Here is a 22284-nt window from a genome sequence, read left to right as displayed (position 1 = left end):
AGAGATTGTTTCCTTGGCAATGCCCACTCTTAGCGATGCCGAACACCAGAATTTTGTCTCTCTTTACCTGAGGAGCGCTCTCACATGCCCCAAAACCAGCATCAGTTATTTCTCACTTATGAGCGTACATCCAGACAGACCGTTTTTTCTGAAAATTCAGTCCGTAACATTCCCTGTTAACTCCACGAACACCCCCACAGTTTTCAATATATAAAAGCAGTGTATTGTCATCGAGGAGAAGCTCCAGTAAAAGAAAGGATGGATGCAATTGGCTACTACAGCACGATGCAAAGCACTCTAATGCAGTTTCTCTAGGCAGCATCCTCAAGGCATCTCCTGTTTGGGGGCAATCAGACTCAGCTCGTGACAACCTGCAGCCCACTTCACAGGAGGCAAGCCTGATGCTTGCTTAGAAATTAGCGGGAACCGTGTCTCACCTTACCTAACAAACAGGGACATCGCATGCATGTTGCACACTGGCTTTGGTTACTGCCCGCAAGGGTTTACGTCACTTTACCTTTGACACTTGCTTTCCATAATGGAAAAGCAGTGATACAACCACACCTGGTGGGGATGTGCTGCAGAGACAGGACATCAGCCCACAACCTGCTCTGGAGTGGACATCTGCCTTGGATGGCCAGCTCTGTGAGAAGGAGACATCTCCCATGGCCTGCTTACCAAGCGTTACTTGAACACAGGTGGGGAGGAAAACCAACTGCAGACACAGCAGGTAGTTCATCCATGCCCATCGACAGTGACCACTGCCCACCTCCAGCAACTACTCCAGCAGGGAGGCAGGAGGCGCACAGAAAGGACAAACACAGACTTCACAGTCCCAAAGGAGACCGAAGTCTCCAGATGCAGACAACAGTCAGCAGCAGAGCTAAAAGAAGCAAAAATACAGTAGCTGCCTTCAGCTCAAAAGGCCTTATTAACGAAATCAGATTAAGTAGGATGAAGCTCCTATTACATAACCATATTTCTGCCTGGTGCATTTCTGGTTTTATTTATTCAAAAGGAAATAAAGAAATAGCAGAGTGGTGATGTAGGGAGGGGAGGAAGCAGCTCAGGAAAGGTAATGAGTTTTCTTAGAAAGTCCATGAACAGCATGAAAACACAGAGGCATCCTGGGTGCAGAATGATAATGGCCCTTCAATCACAATTGATTTCACATTTCAACCTTAGAACATCTCAGTAAAAAGCCTTTTGTGAGACGGAGGTGGAGAACGAGAATCTGCACTTTAATGGAGATGCTCTGGACGCTCAGCCACTGGCTCCATCAGCAGACCTGGGCTTTTGGCAGGGAAGGAGAAGGAGCCCAGATCTCGGAGGACATCAGTGCCCGATGCTGAGCTATTGCTTGGGCATATTACCTGGGAGGTGAGAATGAGGTGCCCTCACAGCACTAATCAACAGCTCACACTGAAGGTCAGGTGGGGGAAATGGTGTCCTCCCCTTGCAACACGCACATTGACCCAGAGCAGCTACAGGCTAGCATGGGGCTTCAACTCCCTTCTCCTGCAGTCCCATCCCCTGGGCCCTTCTGGCACAAGGACTTTCACAGCCATTCTGCTGCCAAGCATTGGGAGGTTGGGGCTGAACAGACTATGAGGGACACCAGAAAACACTGACTTTCTGTTCCTTTGGTCCTACCTGACCTCATGATGGCACAACACTGCCTAAGCCACCAGCAGCCCTGGTTTTAACACCTCGAAGGCTGCTACGGAGGAACACAAGTGACAGGTGCTCTTCTGTTCAAGTGCTCTGTTTGGTGATGCACAGACCTCTCAACCTATGCTCCAAGCCCAGGGAACACTCACCGAAGGAGACGTCACCGAAGCGGAGGGAAGGTACGTTGAAATGAAAAGTCGGTCCGATGACACAGCCCCTGTGAGGACAAAGACAGGCAGAGGAGGCATTGGTTTGGTTAAAGAGAAATGCAAAGTGTTCGGCTTTCGTTACTGCTCGGAGGGATAAAAGCTGGTCTCAGAACCACAGCGGGTTTCAAATCAACCCGTCGCCTTTCTGCTCAGCACAGCATCCATGTGGACAGGAGACAGCCAAAGCAAAGTGGTCAGCAGCTGAGAGCTGCTGATGTGCCTTAGGGCACCATGTCAGGCAGGGTATGCCCCCAAGTTGCTGCTGACCTGATGAAGGACCCTGAACAAGGGATGGCTCCGTGCCTCAGTTTCCACATCTGTAACATGATGACACAGAGGTCTCCACACAAAAGTGGACCCATTGTACTAGCTTTGCCAGCTGCAGGTTCTCTGCTTTGGTATTTCTTTGCTGGAACTGGTATTCCCATGGAGTAGATGAACATCTTGTCCTCAGATCATCTTGACCCATGCAATCATGAGGCATGCAGGATTTGGAGGCATGATGCCAGGGGAGCTCCCAGACACCCACTGGCCACAACAAGAGCAGCAACAGTTCTACACAGCGGACAGCTGAATCTTGGGGAAAAGGATCAGCTTGTCACCAGTGCACCAGCTGACACATCCAAGAGCAACACACGTCTCCAACCACCGAACACGGGTGTCCTGAACCCACCACACCTCCTCACCTGTCCTTAAATTCAGCAGCCAGGCTCCAAACTCCAAAACTCACCAAAATCCCCTGAAATCAGCACTTGGAGCTGCACAACAGCCATTAATTTATTTCATGGTTGATGCCAATCAATGCCAGCTCTGCCTCTTAGTTAAAAATCAAGGACCACAGTGAACGCTGCCTTCTAGTTTTAGTCACAGGACTGCCACTGGCTCTGTTCGGCACATGAACAGACCCCAGCATCCCGCAGGAGGGACCTGCGTTCATCTGTGGTGTCCCATTTCCAGCATCCCTGTCTAAACACCAAAGAAACAAGCATTCAGGACCTTGTAAGGTTGGGTTCCTTCCCAAGAAGAATCACCTATGGTTTGGGCATCTTCTGATTGCATAGCCAAAAAGCACTCAAAAACTGACTTTCAGGAGTTTCAATCCAATACTAATTCTCGATTCTTGGAGCTGAAGCAGCTCCTGAGACTAAGTCAGGGAGCAAATCCCTGATGATGATGATGAAGTTCCCTCTCCAAGGACCTCACATAACCAGACCTAACTGCCCAAGCCCTAACACCTTGCTTTGGACACAGCAAAGGGAGCAGGCATGCTTTCCGTCACAGCACTTGCCACGAGACGATGGAAAACTACCTCCAAACCAACCATGACTGGGGATCACACTGGGAAACTGCCAAGGATGAGCCTTGCCAGGCAAGCGGAGAAATGACTGCCATTTCTGCTGAGTGCACCGTATCTGTGCTCAGGGAAGTTAAACCTGAATGACTGCCCAGAAGGCTCGAGCAAGGAGCCAACCCAGAACCCTGTGCACCACAGCTGATAACAGTACAGCTTGCAAAAAAATGCAGGAAAAAGCAGTGGTTTTGGCAACTACCGCGTTTTACAGGAGCATTAGATAATGCACTTGTGAAGGGAGATCAGGGTCCTTGCAGAGCACGAAGGATAACACAAGGTGGGAGAGGAACCGCTTCAACACTCATCCCCATTCCTTCCTTCCTTTGCAGCCCAGTCTCCCACCAGCCAGCTTGCCTCCATTCAAAAGAGCTGGGAGTTTTTCTCCATGGAGGACTAAATCCAGTGCTTAAAACTTCCCGACGAGGGAGGCTCAGCTTGACCTGGTGGATGGACATCTCAAAGGCCTTTGAAAACAAACAGCTTGAGCTACGGGTCTGGAGAATGAGAGATAAGGACTGGATAGGGATCCCTGAAACTAAGGCAAGGCAGAAGTCAAGGACGCAGATGACATCTCAGAGCAGAGTGGACTGCAATGGGAATTACTGCTGAGGGACAGCTGTACTGGAGCAGGTGGGCATGCTGGGGTACCCTCAGATGGGCTGCATAGGAGCCACCACCTAGAAAGGAGGAATACAAGGATGGGGAAGAAATAAATAAAAAAGGACCAGCAATCCTCTTTCACTGAGACATAAGGTCTGCACCGAGCTCAGGGCTGTGCTGGCAGAACAGGGCAGAGTGGCCACAGAGAAGGGGAGGACGTGCTGGGCACTGGCAGCCAGGGCACCAGTGGGGAAAAAAGGACCACTTCAACCAGCCCCAAAGCTCCAGAGCACCCAGCATCAGCTTCCCTGCCTACACCACATGAGCCCACCAGCTCGTGGTTAAGACTTGCTGGGACAAGTTTGCATGCTGCTGTGGTCCTCAGAAATGAGCTTTGCCTCTCCTTTTTTTCCCCTTCTCCCTTCTTGCTCGGTGAGGATTCTCTTTTGCAATGGCACTAGCCCAGGGGATGATGCCCAAGTCCTTGTGACAGTACTTGCTGCAGAGCTTCCTGTCTCCTGCATCAGCACGTTTCTGGCTGCAGAAAGGAGGTACCGTAGCACTCGCTGCACAAGAGCCGGGAGGACAGCTTGTCCCAACGCATTAGCATGAGAGATGATGGTAGCTGCTGCTACCCATTTTGTATGGAATGTTAACAGAGGATTTTAAAAACACTGCTTCTGGCTGCAGAATCACCCAGGCTGGCCCCTCTCCAAAGCCCTCTTGGCCCTGCTGGGTGTTCAGGGGGACATCCCAGACCATCTACTGCCCAAAGCTGATACCATCACACTGTCTGCCATGGCCCAAGGGGGAATGAGCTACCTGTAGCAAGGAGTCACTTCAGCTCCTGGGTACCGGGACAGGGCAGCAGGCATCTCCACACCTTTCCCGTACGGCCTCCAGTCAAACTTTTTTCCAGCACGGGCAGTCACTTAAAGCCCCAGGGTCCTCACACAGAGATGTCAAAAGGTCACAAAAGGAATCTGCTGCTGCCAAATTCTGGGCAAACAGTGTCCTAGAAAGTCACAGAGCCACCCTGGCTCAACCATGAAGGCAAAGCTGCTTCCCAGAGGAACCCAAGACTTTGAAAGTTAAACTGCGTATTGAGAGCAGAGGAGGCATGGTCACAGGTGGCCAGCAGCTCAAGGGAGGTGATCCTGCCCCTCTACTCGGCTCTGGTGAGACCCCACCTGCAGGACTGGGTCCAGCTCTGGAGTCCTCAGCACAGGAAAGACGTGGACCTGTTGAGGCAGGTCCAGAGGAGGGACACGAAAACTATCAGAGCGATGCAACACCTCCCCTATGAGGAAAGGCTGAGAGAGTTGGGGTTGGTCAGCCTGGAGAAGAGAAGGCTCCAGGGAGACCTTCTTGCAGCCTTTCAATACTTAAAGGGGGCTTATAAGAAAGACTGGGACAGACTTTTTAGCAGGGCCTGTAGCAATAGGACAAGGGGTAATGGCTTTAAACCAAAAGAGGGTAGATTTAGACTAGATAGAAGGAAGAAATATTTTACAATGAGGGTGGTGAGGCACTGGCACAGGTTGCCCAGAGAGGTGGTAGATGGAAACATTCAAGGTCAGGCTGGACGGGGCTCTGAACAACCTGGTCTACTTGAAGATGTCCCTGCTCACTGCAGGGGGGTTGGACTAGATGACCTTTAAAGGTCCCTTCCAACACAAACCATTCTATGATTTCCTCTCGTAGACAATTATACTTTCTTGGCTGCTGCAATTGCAAGGTTCAAACTGGAGTCAAGGTTAAAAAGCCTTGGCTCTTAGTGGGGGGTGCTAGGATCTGAGCCAAGACAAAGACCTTAGACAACCCCTTTTTTCTCTGCTCCATCATCAAATGAGGTAGGGGGGAGCTGATTACCCAGAGAGAGCTACAGATGTGCCCACCAAGCTCCTATAACCCTCCTCACCTGATAGTCAAGGTCACAGGCTCAGGGGATCCATTCACACTGAACTTGAATTCTTCTGTGAACTGCCCCAGGATGGTGGAACTGAAGGAGATCCGGATGACCTGGAGCCCGTCCGGCAAAATGGTGCCCTCCCGGGGCAGAAAGGTGAAGCAGGAGCCCAGAGCTGTAGCTGGAGGGACCAACCGGAAGAAAGCATCGATGGCTCCTTTGTTAAACAGGACCGCCTGCAGCAGCAAGAAAGCAAAATGGAAATACATAAGGAATCTTCCTTTCTTACACAAGGCTGACTTGTTCTCCCATTAAACAAGTAACATCTGTAAAAAGACAGAAGATGCCGTGTGCTGCTGCTTGGCAGAAGCCAAAGAATATGCAACAGGACAAGTTCTGCCTTTGGGTTTTTACATGCAAAGCAGTGATAACTTCATCTAAACAGAGTCACGCTGGGTTTACTCTACTGATACAGAGCAGTCCACTCTGACTTGCAGTGCAGAGGACCTGCTCAGCATCAGCGAGTTGATTCAGACCTGTCCCTAAGAGCAACGAAGGGCGGTTACTAGTGGGTCATCACACAACTGCTTCTGCTCCTGATGAGCCTGGTCCTGCCAAGGGCAGAACATGGGCAGCTTCCATTGCAGCCAACAAGTTCACTGCATGTAGAAGACCCCTCAGGCTAGCACTATAACCAACTTCAGAAGCACTCCCCAACTCTGCTACTGTATAGAAGTTAGGTTTCTCTTCTTTCTTCTTTAAGGTGATACTTTCTTAGTCTTTGCTCCAACAGACATGTCAGGAAAGAATGAGCGTGAGGTGCATAGCAGCTCCATCTATTCCAAAGAAGTTCTCTTTCCTAAATATACACAGCCATCATCTAAGATTTTACCATTATTGGACTAAACTGCAAATTTAGAACCAAGCTGTATTTTGTTGAATGCTCGAGAGATCTACTGCCTCGAACAAGTGACACAATCCCACAGCGTTTGTTGAAATTCAGCTCTTTTCATGTTGGGCGAGAAATGCCCACATCTGCCTGTGAGTACCGGCACGCTGTCCATCACCAACAAACCTACCCAAAGCAAAGCTGTAGTTTCTGATTGCTGCAGGGTGAAATCCTGCCATTTCCGTGGACTTAGCTATCTGCTTTCAATTTCTTTTCCCTATTTTTTGTCCTTGCAAAACCTGTCAGAAAAACTGAGACAGAAGCATAGAAACATCCTTTGTTTTTCAACTTTGCAGCTGCTGCTGAAAATATGCATGTATTCAAACTCCACAATGGTAACTTGAACACTACTCTCGCCTCTTGTGTGTTTTACACCTTCGTTACAAATTGCACTTAGGGATCCTACGCTGAGCTGAGGTTTACCTCCAGTCTAGCTGCTTAGGAAAGCACTAACAGCTTCATCTACTTCATCACATTTTCTCAAGTAATGAAAATCATAAATTGATAGAGAGAGAATCAATAAAGTATCAGCATTAAAAATGCACAGAGCACACAATATTTCCGTAAGAAAACACCTTAATGTGTCCTTCCCTGCCATAGTCAAGGTTTTGAAAGTGTCTGGCATGATGTATTGCCTCGTCTTCTACCTCTTTCACTTGCTCTATCTTTTTTTTTGCAGAAGACTTGACATCATTGGGGGGAGGCAAATATATAGAAAGTGCCTTTGCTTCATTTCCAGAAATGCTTTGCTCTTCATAGAGCCAGAGGTGCACCAAGCCCGAAGCGTGGTGAGGGGCTCGTCAGCGAGGGGAAGCACTCCCAATTTCTTTCCTAGGGACAGCTCTGAGCCAGGAGGCTGGACGGCTTTCCTCTGACTCCCAGGAATTGGTAGGATGCACTTAACTGAAAACTCTTTGCAAGGGACTTGAGTTCAAACACAGTAAATTTGTTCCAGCTGCTTTTTAAGAGCCAGAGTACAAAGGTGCTTTGCATCTAGGGCTGAAACAAAAGCCTCTGAATACTTATCTTTTTGACCCAGTGCTGCTTTCATGTGTCAAGGGGGGTTTTTTTGCATGAAGCCTCCCAGCTGATCTCAAATGGACGTTGCCAAAAAGCAGGGACTAGGGCTTCACGAAAACATACACCTTTCAGACCCCACCAAAAGTATCCAGATTCTGTGAAACCCCCCAAACTTGACTAGTATGTCAAATATTCCCTGCTCACAACTGCCTGAGTTGCCAGGAATCCCCCAGGTCCACGAGGCTCAGCGTTGCCCCGGGAGCCGTGAGGATCCAGCCCAACCCCTGCAAACCCCTCCTGCTCACCTCATAGCTGTGTGCTGATCCAATGAAAACCTTCCCGATGTCCAGCTGGTCAAAGTTGAAGCGGAGCCGGGGCCCTATGCCTTCACCTTTGATGCGCAGGGGCAGCCTGGCCTCTCGGCCTGGGGAGAGATTGCCGTTTCAGTACAGTAATTCCCTCTGTTGCCCTGGATTTTCCAGCCTGCCTCAATGCTAGTCCCTGACTCCACGATGGATGGGACCAGCTCTAGATGCTCCAGGGAGAAGATACGGGACCCTTCTCCTCCCTCAGGACATATGCCCTCGGGCTGGTTTCTAATTTAGTGATCAGTTTGCACCCTGAAAACGGGATGCTGAGTTTAAAACACGATCTCTGAATTTCTTCCCACACACTTAGATGAGCTTTGAAATCCATTCAGTGAAGGCACAAAGCTCACAAAACAGAACTGAAGATAAAAATCTGCCATCTATACTGATGCAATCAGAGACAACAGCACAGGAGCCGAGAAGTACGAGCCCAAGCAAGGCGAAGCTCCCTGCTAACGGCCATACGCACATCAACAGTAACCGCTCCCAGAAGAAGACTTGACAGCACTTCCGTAAGACAGGATGGGCATAAAGCTTGTCTAGCGGACTGCTCGGATTCCGATTCCCAGGGAGGACGTTCACCCTGCTCAGTACAGCAAGGCCTGTGCAACGCTACCCGTATGCACCATAGACGCCGAGCCACGAGGTGACAATTCCCACGCAGGGAGAGAAGCACAGGCTGGCCAGAAGTGGTCTTTTCGCAGACACCCCGCACTCAGCGGGGCTCAGTCACCTGAGGTCTGACAGCATCTGGGGAGCGGGAGGTGATCCAGGATCTGGGAGCACATTTGTAACTCAGCTCCTGCTGCCTCAGGCGTCTGATGATGCATCCGTGTAATAAAGATTCATCTTGGAAGTATATGGTCTATAGGGGCTTAGTGCTCGTCCACGAAAGCTGTTCTGCTGTGTCATTCTTTGGCCTTTCCAGGCACCTTGCAGCAGAGCAAATGCTGGCAAACCCATGGCATGAAAGCTTATCCCTTCACTGCCTTGGTTGTTCTGGGATCAGTGATCCAAGCTTGTAGCCAGGCATCGCGAGGGCTGGCCTTGGACAGGAGATCACCTGGAAACCGCAGGGACAGCGGGCATGTGCCAGCCCTGACCTGCTGACCACCCACCCTTCCCAGCAACTACATAAGAACCGAGGGGGCTGGAAGACTATTTGTGCCTCACCTTCACCATGGGTAACAGAAGCAGAAGAAAGGAGCTGTACCTGAGATTTCACAGTAGACCGCTTGTTGATACACTCTGGCTTCACGGGGTTTAAAGATCACCTTGATTTCAGCCGAAGAATTTGGCCAGACATCTCCCTCCTAAAACAGAAGCGGACAGAAAACCATTTCTCTTTAAACGTTACATGTCTTGTTTTCAAGCACAGCCCTGTAGCCTATATTTAGAGCATCAGTGAAGAGCAAGGAGCAAGCAACACTTGCCAACAACATTTATAAAAGAGTCTGGAAGCGGTTGCAAAAAACTGTCCCAAGTCCCTTACCTTTACTGGCACCCGGGAGAGGCATTTTGTTAAATTAGGGCTACAACGAAGCAACCCAACTGGCAAACAAATTCCAGCAAATCAAGCAGGATTTCTTCAGAGGTACCAGCCAGTCTAAGTAAAAGGGACCTGGCTACACTTCATGTCTGTACATCATTACATGGAGTACCAGCATGCAGTACTGTGGGCAGCCAGACTTCTGCACCTCACCTTAATGCACTTCAGGAGCTCAAGGCGGGGTTGAGCTAGTTCTGGAGTCATACTCCAACTGTAACGAAGCAGGAGCCCTGGGACACACTCCAAAATCAACTCTAATGCATCGCACGATGCCCTTCAGGCTCAGCTCATCAGCTCCCACTCTACAATACTCCTACTGCTCTGACACAGTCTCTTGGTCACACCATGCTGCTGTCAGCTACAGTGGTGTGAAACTGCAGTTGTGCTGACATTGCTGGCTCTCAGCCTTCGATGGGCTAAAGGAGTAACCAAGAAGAGAACACGATCCCCTTCCTTGGTTAAAAAAAATAAAATTAGTTTCACCTATTTTAAAAAAAGAAGAGGTTGGGCTTATTCTAGGGTTCACTCCAAGATGAGAAGGGATTTTGCACTGCTCAGACAGCAGGCATTCTTCGTCTCAGACCATGCAAATACTCAGAATCAGAGCTCTGGTTGATTGAAGGGCATGGGGTTTTGCTTGCAGAAACAGAAAAGCAAAGATTTTTCTGTACCTATGTGCCATACAACTCAAAAAAAACCTGCCAGTCTTGTGTCCAGGCTCACAGATGCCATTGGAAGGGAGATTCAGACATGGTGTAAGTCCAGGTTATACAAAGGGATTGGTGTTTCCATGACTAAACTTGGGCTGAATTTGGCCTCCTTTCCACACAGGACCATTTCATTCTTCAGGTCAATACGTGAACTGACAATGCTCTAATACCCTTTGTTACTGCCCATACAGTATGCGTCAGGTGTGCCCTTACATATAATAATCAATACCTCTGAGCACTCTAAGAACACTTATTTATAGCCCTTGCAGTAGCTCAGCTTTAGGCAGGCTCTCACTGCCTGTCAGGAGCCCGCAGTTCAGAAGTGGTTTTTGTAACAAGCTCTCCCAGCCTCACCAGAAACCTGACCTTTTCTCTCGGCACGTCAAGGCAGCTGATGCAGGGGTCTGCCAAGTGACCTCATTCAGGGAGGAGCAGGAGGAGGAGGAGGGGAGGTTCTCAGCTACAGCTTACCATCGGCTCAATGGTGAAGACATCATCGGAGAAAAGCATGGAGTCTCCTTGCACCTTTGCCCTCTGGTTCCGGAAGGTGCGGGAGAGAAGGGAAAGGCGTTCTCGGAGAGTGGGGTCCACCGTGCACTCCTTGAGGAAGCAATCCGTCTTGACCTCTTCCTGCCTCTGCAGCCTGCGACACAGCCTGCGGCCACGGGGAGAGACAAACCAAACAGATAATTCAATAAGCAACATATTTGCAGAGACTGCCGGGTAAGTGCAGGGGCAGCAACGCACTCGGGGAGGAACAGCAGCACCAGCAGCAGCTCAGCAAGGGGCTGACCCCGAGCCATGGGGTCCCAAATGGATCAGATGATCACTTCTTGCTCCCTGGCGTGGCAGGTAGTTTTACTCCACACTCACAAGTTAAGAAGAGGTTTTGGAAAGCTAGCAGCCCTCAAGAGAGCCTCCTGGCTCAAAGCCACTGCCACAACTGATGGAGAATCCACCAACCTCAACTGGCTTTTCCGACCAAAGAGCTGCTCGGGGGAGGCAGATAAAGATCAAGGAGCACCCACTGCAGGGCTTCACTGGCAAGGGGAGAAGCACCTGGGGTTCAGCTGCAGGTTACGAGCATCACTCTTTTTCCTTCCTTTTTGGACCAGCGGGGATAAGCAAACAATGCCTGCTCCCAGTTCCCTATACTGCCTTCCACCGGGGGATCCCTGCTTCTCTGACAGCAGGACAGTGGCCTTAGAGCTATGACCATCCCTAAGACTTCCAAGTAAGGAAGAACAAAATGTCCTGCTCAGACTCTAAGACACAAACTGGCACGAGATCAAATGTAATTGGAAAAAAAGAAAAAAAAATCCGGTTGAAGTCTACTGTGGGGAAACCTGGTTGCTTCTGAGGGGAAAGAGGAACACTCAGGGTCCAGGCTGAGACAGGCAGCTGGGAAGAGATGGTAAAGGAATGGGCCAGGGAAGTACCAAGAGAAGGTCAGGAGGTTTCCTTTCAACACACTGAGCATGCACAGAAGTCACACACTGTGTCATTAAAAAGAGAGAACAGTGGAAAACGAGTTTTGGCCTTCAAGGCGCTTCTGACCTAATTACGTTGCACTTTATTTGCTCAGAGGCCCTCAGAAAGTGCTCCACTTTAAGGCAGTTTCCTGATCAGCTATGGGTTCACACTAACTCCTATATACCTACATCCATCCAAGTCTGAAAAGTCACACAAGGATTCCCTAAATCACCCAAGCTTTGAAGTGTCATTTCCAATTCACCCCCCCAGGCTGCAAGTGTTTCTCTGCTGCCTGAAATGGGAATTTCAAAGCTTGAGCAAAGACACACTTTCAAGAGCCTGACCCATCTCTCACCACCATGAAGACACGGGTGGCTGAAGCCCAAATGCACTTCCAGGTCCTGTGCTGCCCTACCTTCCCTGCACAACCCTCCACCTCCAAACTCTCCCCAGCCTCAAAGGAAGGGCACAAATAGCTCCTTGTGCTGGAAACCAGGGCAGCGTGAGGCAATTAACACCCTACAGCAGGGTGGCCTCAACTTTCACCCTACCCTGCACATTGCTGGAAAAGGAGCCTGCCACCTTATCAAAGCTGGAGTGGAAGAAACTGCAGTGACTATCGTAATAGTTACGTTATCTGCAGCTACATTACATCCCAGGTAACGAGTGCTGACACTTTCCTCAGCCTCATGGACCCTCTGTAGCCCAGGGATGTCTGGACCTCAGTGGTTTGTGCTCCCACAAACCACCAATTTGCTATCCAGTCATTGCAACCAACCTTTCCTCTCCAAAACATCTTCCTCAGCTGGAGTATGGGTGGAACTGGAATGGGAAGTGCTGAGCTCCAGTACCCTGAAACTCAGTGACACGCACCCTGATGCTGGGGATGGTTTACTTGTCCTAAACCATTCAAAAGCACCAACACCCCTGAGCCCACACGTCAGTTTTACCCTTGGGCAGCGTATCTTATGGAAGCGAATCTTTCAAACGCACCTCAGCTTCCGCTGATCCTCCTCTTCCTGTGTAGCAAAAGCCTTCCACTGGAAGTGGGCTATGATTTCACTCCGATTGTGGATGACCACGGATCCGTGGTTTGACAGCGAGAGGTAAGTCTTCTCAACTGCCAAGGAGTTCCTGTCTAGCCTGATGTTGACATCTCCAGCTGCTCCATAAAGGCTCGTGTGAATATCTTCACCTGCAACAAAGCAAAGGGCAGTCTTTGCTCACCTCACTTGCTGATGGAAGTACCAGGAAGAGAGCAAACCACACGTAACAGAAGAAAGCGTTACAGCTTTTAGCTGTATTAGCAGTTCCACGGATCAGCACATTTATCTCATCCTGAGAGCTGCCTGTGTACAGCACAAGGATGTCCTGGACACCATCTAAACCACCTTATTTCTGGGTGTGTTTGTAGAGGTTTATCCCCAACGTGACAGCATTTACAGTGAGATTTTTCAGACGTGCCCAGGTGGCCTTTGGGTTGCCATCCCACTCAGGTCACGGGGAATTCTGCATCAAAGTCATTCAGGTGACTCTGAGGAGTCCCACCACAGTCATAGCTTGACCAGGGTCTCCTGCAGGCACACCACCAGTGGTGGGTCTCTCCTGAGGATCCCTTGTTGCTGGCAAGCAAAGATGCCTGGGGGCATGTGGGCAGAAAAGGGAGGTTCAGAGGAACAAGTGAAGGGACAGCCCACCGCAGGATGGCACGCAGAAGAGAACTTCACTGTGTTGTAGAAGCAGTACCCTCACTTGCTGTTTGTGAAGATATGTCAAAATGAGACTGGTAGGGCACGGTCCACACCAGCCCGCCCATTACAGTCCTGCAAGCCCATTTCTTCAGCCTGGATCCTGTTGCTTATGCCTGAGGGTGCAAGTCTACGCTGCATATTCCCAAGCTATTCAACGACCAGAGTGAGGACATCTTTGCTTTCCACCTCAGAACAAGCTGAAGAGGAGAGAGCCTTGCCTGTGCACATCAACTGACTAATGGCTGGAGTCTTGCTGGGGTACCTGCCAGCATTTCACCCTCCAGAACAGACTCCCACCAAAGGCTCCCTCATTCCCAGAGCTTTCAAACCTTCATTCTTCCCAACCAAGGAACTCCTGGGAGTCAACCGAGCTCAAACGTCACTACCAAGCCCACTCTTCCTGTTGTGGGTGAGTGTTTCCCAGGTGAGATGCAAACAGCAAACATCAGACATGCTCTCCAGAAATGGCATTTCTAGGGAGTGGTGCTTAAAGCCTCCGAGCCAGCCCCAACTGACAAGCGCAGCAACCCGGCCATGGCCTGGAGGGCATCCGTCTGCAAAGGCAGAGCCTTCTCCTCACTGCAGGGCTTACAGCAAGGCAGCCAGTGGATGGACCTGCCTTTAAAAGGCTGCCATGCCACACCACAAGGGGAGAGCTGGACTGACTCCTTCAATCCTAAGCCAGGCAACGCAGCAGAATCACATTCATTCTGGGAGCCGGGTTGGGGAACGAGGCAAGACTCGCCCTTAAAACAGTAGATCTCTACGGTCAGCCATTCATGTCTGCACATGGAGAATTCAGCCTTCATGCCTGTACAATCCTCAATTTCTTTGCTCTTAAGGGAGTCTGGAGTGGCAGGGATTTGTGGCCAGAGCTGAGTTACGTTGGGAGAACACCAGCAATGTTTCCAAGGACTGGACAATCTGCCTCCTAGAATGGACAATTTAGCATATAAAAATCACTGAACTTCAGAAGAGTTACAGAGACGGCCATGCTTTATAAGCATTACCTTTCCCCTGCGCTGAATCCTCGGCATACATTGGCAAGCAGATGAGCCAGGACCCAAGAAATGGGAGACAGGCACAGTGCTTCGAGCATGCACAACTCAGGTTTATGGAAACACAAGCTAATCCTCCACAACGATCAAGACAAACTACTACAAAATAAACACCGTGAAAACTGTCACCTCACTGTCTAAACCCATGGCCACATAGGTCTTGAAGTATTGGGTATAGTTCTGATCTCAAAAACACTAGCTGAAGCATTTGAAATTAATAGAGAAGGGCAGAAAGTACGATTAAAAGTATGGAGCAGCTTCTATATGAAGACTGAACAGATTTCTCGGTTGAGGAATCCGTATGGGAGATAGATGGGAGAGGTTTGTAAAAGCACGAATGGCCCGGGAAATGTGAATAAGGAAAGACTTGTCATGATTTGTCACAAAACAGGAACCTGAGGGCCTGAAATAATCTTATTGGTCAGAAATTACACAAAAGTACTAGTACTTTTCCAGGGAAAAGTTAGTACTTTTCCAGTACTCTTTGTCAGTAAGAACAAGAGTCAAAGAAAGATCTAGCCCTCGGAATACCCTATAGATTCTCTAGATGCATACAAATGAGGCACTTTTTTGTGCTTCTCTACCTGAAATTTCAGTAGTTCTTTCAAGAAAGCGCTACCCATCCCATGAGCTTCTCAGAGTGAGCATAAACCATTCTCTGGGAATATGTCATTAACTGACAAATATTGAACAAAGCTGTGACAACTCATAAAGCCACAAAGAGCATTTGGAAGATAAAGGAGCATTTTTGTAACTCCTACAAACTCGAGACAACTAAAATGTTCACTGCTGGGCTAAAGCATCACACTATCACCTGGATTAGGACATCATGCTCCCCAGGACCAACAGTCAGGAATAGGGACAAAACAAACCTCTCTTTCAAGCAAGAGAAAACGCACACCAAATGCATACATGCAACCGAGAAAGCGTCTCGTTCAGCATCACGAGATACCTCTGCTGAACCAAGGCCGACAGAAGCATTTTAACATGTCGCACCTTTTTCTTGAGTTTTCCCCACTTACTCTTAAAGTGACTTACAAAGCTGACGGTATTTCTGTGGCCTGATCTTGGCTTCTCGTACCCTAGCATACATTTTACACCTATCTCGGGAGGCACTGAGCACTTCCTGCCAAATCCCAAGAGCCCTCAACTCCTGGCTACTTTAGTCCTGATGTTGGGAAGCATGGGCTGTAGATGGGTAGAGGGCAACATGGAAAAAAAGGTCTGTGGCAAGACGATGGAGAAGCAGTACATGGGACAGAGGTGTGTAAGAGACAGCAGGCACTGGAGAGAGTCTGACAAAGACATGTGTTCCCCACATTATGCTTCAAACATAGCGTTGTCATGGACTAAAACTTCATGTGTGCATACGCATGCTGCAATGGAGAGTCGAGGTTTCTCTCTCCTCCACTCAGCAACTCCCAGAAAAACAGCATTCCAAAATCTCATTCCCATTTGAGGGGATCTACTTTAACAACCCCCTCAACACCAACTATTCTTCACTTTTATCCAAGGTAAAGCTGGGGCAGGGCAGGTACACCTGGAGAGGGAATTGAGGTGGCTGGGACAACGGGGAAGGATGGCAGAAGACTGTCACGAGAAGGTGCTGGGTGCAGAACACCATGCTGACACCAGGGTCCCCCAGCGAGGGACCAGTGCACAGGACATACAGAACAAGGACAGGCTCAGCCTCTGCCCCTTATCTGTTCACTTCTAAGCACTGAAACATGCAGAGCTCTTGGAAGAAAAGCTTTTAGAAGTTGCCCACAAAGCAAACTTAACATTATTCTGCTTAGAAAGGGCTCTGCTTTGAAGGACACAGAGAGCGTGCACCACGCAGCGCCCAGCACTTACCTGTGTCGTAGTGAACTACCAAGGACCTAGAATGGTGCCCCGTCTTCAGTGGGTGAAACTCCACTGTCACTTGCATGGCATCACCAATCCCAAGAGTCCCGACGGAGGGATCGACGGAGAAAGGGCTGCAAGGCAAAGAGAGCTATCAGGACTACTGCGGGAGATTTGGGGACTGTATTCCTTTGGCAGTCTAGTTCCCTTCAGCTCACTTGGGCAAGCAAGGAGCAAACAAACCACAGCCAGCAGAAGACAAACACAACATACAGGATCAGAAACAGAGCGACTGAATCCCGCTTCTGCAGAGATCCAGCCCTCAGATGATCCCATGGCATAAAATGACCTCATCTCCCCCATGCTCTGCGTCCGATTCTCTGCAGCCTCAGGAGTCCAACTGCTAGCAATACCATCAGAAAACGGCTTGTGAAGAGCACAGAAATGGTAACAGCTATTCGCATGCACAACCTGATGCTGATTTCCTCAGGAATCTGTCTTTTCCTGCCACCCAGAAACCTCACCTCAAGAGATGCAAATGTGAAGGCAATACCTGTTTCAATGAGATCACAGCCTAGAAATCAGACAGAGAATAAAAGTCTTTTTGAAGACCCGGGACTAGTTATGGTTCAATTTGCAGAATCCTTTTTTTTTTTACCTTGAAAGCATCCTGGTTTAGCCTAAGAAAGGGCGAGTTTTATCGGCATTTCAATGAAAGCTGCTCCAAGAAGAAAAGAACAACAGGAAAAATCTGAATGCAAATGCAGACTGGAGTGATACCACAGCATGGAAACAAAACACAAAAGGAGTATCCCATTTACAGCCTGAACAATTAAATCCCTAGCGAAATGAAGCACCATTAACAGGAGCATAGCAAGGCGAGTTTAACAGGAGGTCTTCTCTCTGTTCACAAGCAATGCAATCTGGGACTCCGGGTTGTACTCCAAGCTCGGTAACTGTTTGCCTGGCCCACCAGACAGTCTGTGCAATGTCTTGGAAATAATTATGAAAATGTGTTGTCATACTGTGGATTTAAGATGAGCAGTTATGATTTGTCACCAGGTAAACAGCTCTTGGCTGATAGAAACAAAACTCGATGCTTCAATGCTTAGGGCTAAGTCAGATAAAACATGCTTCTGCACAACGGCAGCTGCGCTTCATGGCTCTTGTACAGCCACACTTAGAAAACAAAAGTTACTGGGTTTAGTGCTTTGCTGGTGGTCAATTTGTCACCTTAAAACCACGTTCTGGAGAGTTTTACCATGATTAGAGGACACAATGCGCACACCAAAATAATGAGAACAACTGGAGCCATGCGCCAGCTGAACTTTGCTCACCTAAGTAGTGACAGCTGATGACATTGCACTCAATAGAGCAGTTGGCAAGGACACTGCAAAAACATGCCTGCCTTTACTGGGTATTTAGTTTGGTGGTGACAACTAGATCTGGACAGCCCTGAGGAAAACTGTACACCGATTTGCAAGTTCCTGCCTATGTATTCTCCACAGCGATAAGCAGCAGCCTGCTGAAATAGCATCCTGGAAGCCTGCTTAAATAGCTTTGCCAGGCTTTGGTGGAAGCTCCTCTTGGACCCTCACGTTTCACAGGACAAAAGTAAGAAGTCTTCTTTCGAGCCCTGCTTTCCTGGGGAAGAAATTGAGGCTACTCAGGTGCACCAAGTCAGACAGTGGGTCTTTGCTGCATTCTTGACATCAGCTCCTACACCGAGACCTCTGGGACCAAACAACTCTCATTATCAACCAACTGAACTGGTTTCCTTGCAGATGCGGTGTCAAAAACGCATTACCCTCTCCAATTCAGCAAACCCCAAAACCGGTGACTGCCTTCTGAGACCAAAAGGAACAGCACAGGCTGACTGCAACACCATTCACATCAGGCATTTGATAGGGGACCACCGGAATACCCTGTGCTTGTGGCCTCCCAGAGCACGGGTGTACTTGGCTGAGAGTGGTATGCAACCATTTCAGAAGGTACTTACCACCAGCAGGTTGCAAGCTAGCTACTAACATTCTAGCACTCTCCAGGAAACCTAGGAGAGATAAAGCTCTAGGAGAAAATGCCCCCAACCCCTGCACCACAGAGTTGCTGCATTTTTTGCCTGTGCCCTCAGTAGCATTCTGCTTGGGGGCTGTAGTGCAGTCTTGAAGCCCGTGTCTGCTCGTCTCCACTTAAGAGCTCATTCTACATAAGAATATTTGCTCCCAGGGACCAGACCAAACCTACCGGAAAACAAAGTTCCTGGACCACACAGTGTTACTGTCAGGACCTCAGTACCCTCAGCTCTGATCGACTGATCTCCAATTGCTCAGAATTACTTGCCAATAGAGACATAGCTGCTGATCAACTCTTAAATGTCTCTTCCACCAGCTCATAGCTGGTCATTTCCTAACACTGCATTTGGTCTACATGAACTGAGCTCCTAGAGCTCCTGTCATCTGCCACGCACTATCCCATACAGCCCAAGGGCGGTCAGGTTGCCTTCCTTTACTTGTTCTTTCAAACTAACAGAACTGGTCTTGTGAGATGCTGTGCTGGAGACACCACTGCAGTATGAAACTTCCCTGCAGCTTGCCGAGTTTCATCGAAGGTTGTATCATGCTTAAAACACTGTAAGCAACTGCCAGACCCACATGTCCTGCCCAGTTCCAGCTATGCCTGCAATACAGCAGCTCAGATGCTCTGGTTCCTTTTTGTTACTGCTTACCAAATCTATTATCACGCAACAGTGTTTTGCACAAGCAAGATGTTGAGTTCCTTTACCTCTGACTGCTCATGCGGTAGCGGGCCTCCCGGTTCCCGATGTTGCGAACCAGCAGTGTTTTCTGGGTGCTGTACTTGACGGGACAGACACCGAAGTTCAGCTGGTCAGGGAAGTCCAGGATGGCTCGGGCACCTATAGCTCGGATCGGCACAACGAACTTTTCCCTTTCCGTGATGCAGGTGAGCTGGTGGAAGTAATCCTGCAGGGAAAGAAGCAATCTCAGCACAGTCCGTTTAGTACCATCCCCACGGCAGAAGGAAAGCTGCTGTTTTCTAGGACTCTAACAGAGGCAGTCAATAATATAATAGTCCTTTTTGCCTGAATGACCTTTCAGTCCAGTACCACGACTTGAACAGGGCTGCTAACTCACAAAGAAGGAACAACCCCCTTGAGTCACCTGCTTTCCCAGCAAGCTGGCAGATCCAGACAAAATCATCTGACACTTGGATTCTGAGGCACCAAAATAGACTCATTTCATGTACGGGATTACAGCAGTAACAAGAACCTGCCTTGATCGCCACTGCAGACTATTAAAGGCACCACTAAGAACCCAGTTGTGCCACAGGGCCAACTCCAATCCCAGCAATGCAGTGACCTCCTTGAAGCTTGGCAGGAGATGCTCAGGTACACTTTCAGAAGGACTTTGCCACATGCATGATCAAGAGTCAGTCTGGTGAAATACTTAACAAGTTGGACACAATAATTGGTTTATATCAGCTGAGTGTAGGGTACAGGTGTATTTCCCACCCCTTCCCATAGCATTATGGAGACAAAGCTGGGGACACACACCCTTAAAAGGTTATCTGATCCACCTCCCCACCCCAGAACTGGCTCAGCTCTGTACCCACACTACTCAAGAGATGTTTGACAAGTACTTGAAAGCACTAACAACTCCACCCCTGCCCTCAGCAGCCTGTTCCAGCTCTGCCCTAGGCTTAAAGAGAGCTCTTCCTCTGTGTAATCTCAATTTCCCTTTACATCTCCTCCTAGCCTCAGCGGAGGCAGCAAACAGCTTTGCTTCCTCTCCGCTGCATGGCTGATGTCTTCATCACCTCTCTTTTGTACAGTCTCCAGAATAAGCGACTTGCTGCCTTGCTAGCACGCCTCCCTGAGGCAGGTCAGACATCCCGACCAGAGCAAACTCAGCTCTGCTATTCCCAGTCATTGGCTTGCTCAGAAAAGAGACAGACAGACACACACACCCCCCTCAAGCTGTCTGGCATTTAGCAGTAGGGAGGTGAATCCAATCACCAAAATCATTCTGCTGTAGGGTTGAGCAGATCGATCTCCAGATCTACAGTGTGGCATAGCTGGGCTGGAAGTATCACCTTGCCCCCCGCTGAAAGCAGTGGTAAAACTGTTTCATAGGGCCAGGAGCCATTACCTCCAGCAGCTCTTATTGACAAGTTGATAAAAGCTCTGCCTCTGATCACTCACTTGCCGTCCTGATCTTTTTTCCACTCAGTGCTTTTATCTCGTTTGGTATTTTTATAATTGTTGAAGCAGCAAGCAGACAATTTAGGATTTGCACACAGCAGCAAACCTCCTCAAACAGACAAGATTCAGATTCCTCTGCCCTTGGGATTTCCTGCTCCCATACCCATCCTCTCCAAGCCTGCAAGGGACCTACAGCAGCCAGACGAGGCACAGACACATAGCTACAGCTTTAGCACAAAAGTTAACACGCAGCGCTTACCAACCACCTGTTTGGCTGGGGTTTAAGGTTGCAGTAACAGACGCGGTCACATCCAAGGTGGAAAAAGAATAAAGAAGGATCTTTTATTCTGGGTATCTCAAATATTCACACTGGATATTGCAGAAGGGCTTTTGCTTCTCATATTTGGAAGGCAAAATACCAGGAAAGGAACTGCAGCAAATGACCTACAGACTGGAAGATCACATTTCAGGAATGCGTTTCATCCTCAGCAAGTCCTTCTGAATTAGCAATTTTGTACTGAACCTTGCAGCCTAAGCCCTCTAAAATAAAAGCTATGGGCAGTCCATGTGAATTTAAAGCACCTGTTAGCTGGGTACTTCACATCCTGGACTGTTTAGATCCTCAGAAACTGCATTAGCAAATAAAGAATCCTATTTACTTATTTTTTTGTTATTTTGGCCACACTACTGTAACAAAGGCATTGTAAATCCAATTGAAATCTGCGTGCCTTATTAAGTCTTGGCATGCCATATTTACTTATCTCTCCCTTCCAGATGCCAGGTAGACAGAGGAGGACGCAAGGAGTTCAGATCAGCAGGGGGATAAAGAAAAAAGAAAACTTCAACAGTTGGAGGCATTTGAGGGAATTAAAAGGAAATAATTTTCAAGTCATTGTCATCGCTAAGGAGCAGATCAGCAGCAATGTAAATAAGAGCCCAAGGAATCAATCCCCCCCAAAAGCAAGCACAGGCAGCCTTCCCAGCTCCGCTGCCAGTGAGGGGCACTGGGACTGCCTCCACAGCAGCACCTGGGGAAGGGACTTCTCCAGGTGTGCGAAGACAAGGCTAAAGCAACAAGGATTTGGCCTCGCAGAGACAACCGCGACCTCTGAGAGAGAAAGCTGCCTCTTGCCATTCACATACACACATGTTGTGTGCTGAGCCCCTTCTCCAGGGACACCCTGGGACGCTGCATTCTGTACAAATCTTGACTCAAAGCACTTCAGCACGTGCTGCCCCTTCAACCGCGCTCTAGGACCCCAAAGTGGGACCTCGCAGCAAAGTTGAATGCAGCGTCAGGCCAAACCGGGTGGGGGGGGGAAACCAAGGAAAGAGGGGTGCCAGGCAGAAGCTGGCTGCTCACACTGCTGTGAATCCATGGTCCTGTAAGCTTTTGAAAGCTGAATCGCCCTCCCCTGGAAAATCAAGGCTGCAATTCTCCACAGCAGCACTGCCCTGTCTTACCAACTCTGCTATGCACTTACCCACAGTCTAGGGGTACAGTCCAAGCCAGTTTAAAATCTTGTTTGACTTTGCAACTGCAAACCCTTAGCAGGCTGTTTAAAACCAGGTCTCTAAGTAAACATGCCTGGGTGAGGGAGG

The 22284-nt window shown here is 49.0% G+C and overlaps 1 protein-coding gene across 1 annotated transcript in view; it reads right to left on the bottom strand.

The window, feature by feature from the left end:
- LOC132317720 (hydrocephalus-inducing protein homolog) overlaps positions 1-22284 on the bottom strand; it is a 71162-nt gene that overhangs the window by 37847 nt on the left and 11031 nt on the right. The window contains exons 5-12 of the mRNA XM_059822820.1: positions 19245-19444; positions 16473-16597; positions 12803-13004; positions 10808-10991; positions 9291-9390; positions 8015-8133; positions 5753-5976; positions 1821-1888 (exon numbers count right to left, since the gene is read on the bottom strand). Coding sequence (XP_059678803.1) covers positions 1821-1888; positions 5753-5976; positions 8015-8133; positions 9291-9390; positions 10808-10991; positions 12803-13004; positions 16473-16597; positions 19245-19444 — 1222 coding nt within the window. The remainder of the gene's footprint in view (positions 1-1820; positions 1889-5752; positions 5977-8014; positions 8134-9290; positions 9391-10807; positions 10992-12802; positions 13005-16472; positions 16598-19244; positions 19445-22284) is intronic.

The sequence above is a fragment of the Gavia stellata genome, chromosome 11 (assembly GCF_030936135.1).
Source record: "Gavia stellata isolate bGavSte3 chromosome 11, bGavSte3.hap2, whole genome shotgun sequence".
Lineage (NCBI taxonomy): Eukaryota > Metazoa > Chordata > Aves > Gaviiformes > Gaviidae > Gavia > Gavia stellata.
The sequence above is the reverse complement of the archived record's forward strand: the minus strand, read 5'-3'. Positions and strand labels throughout refer to the sequence as shown.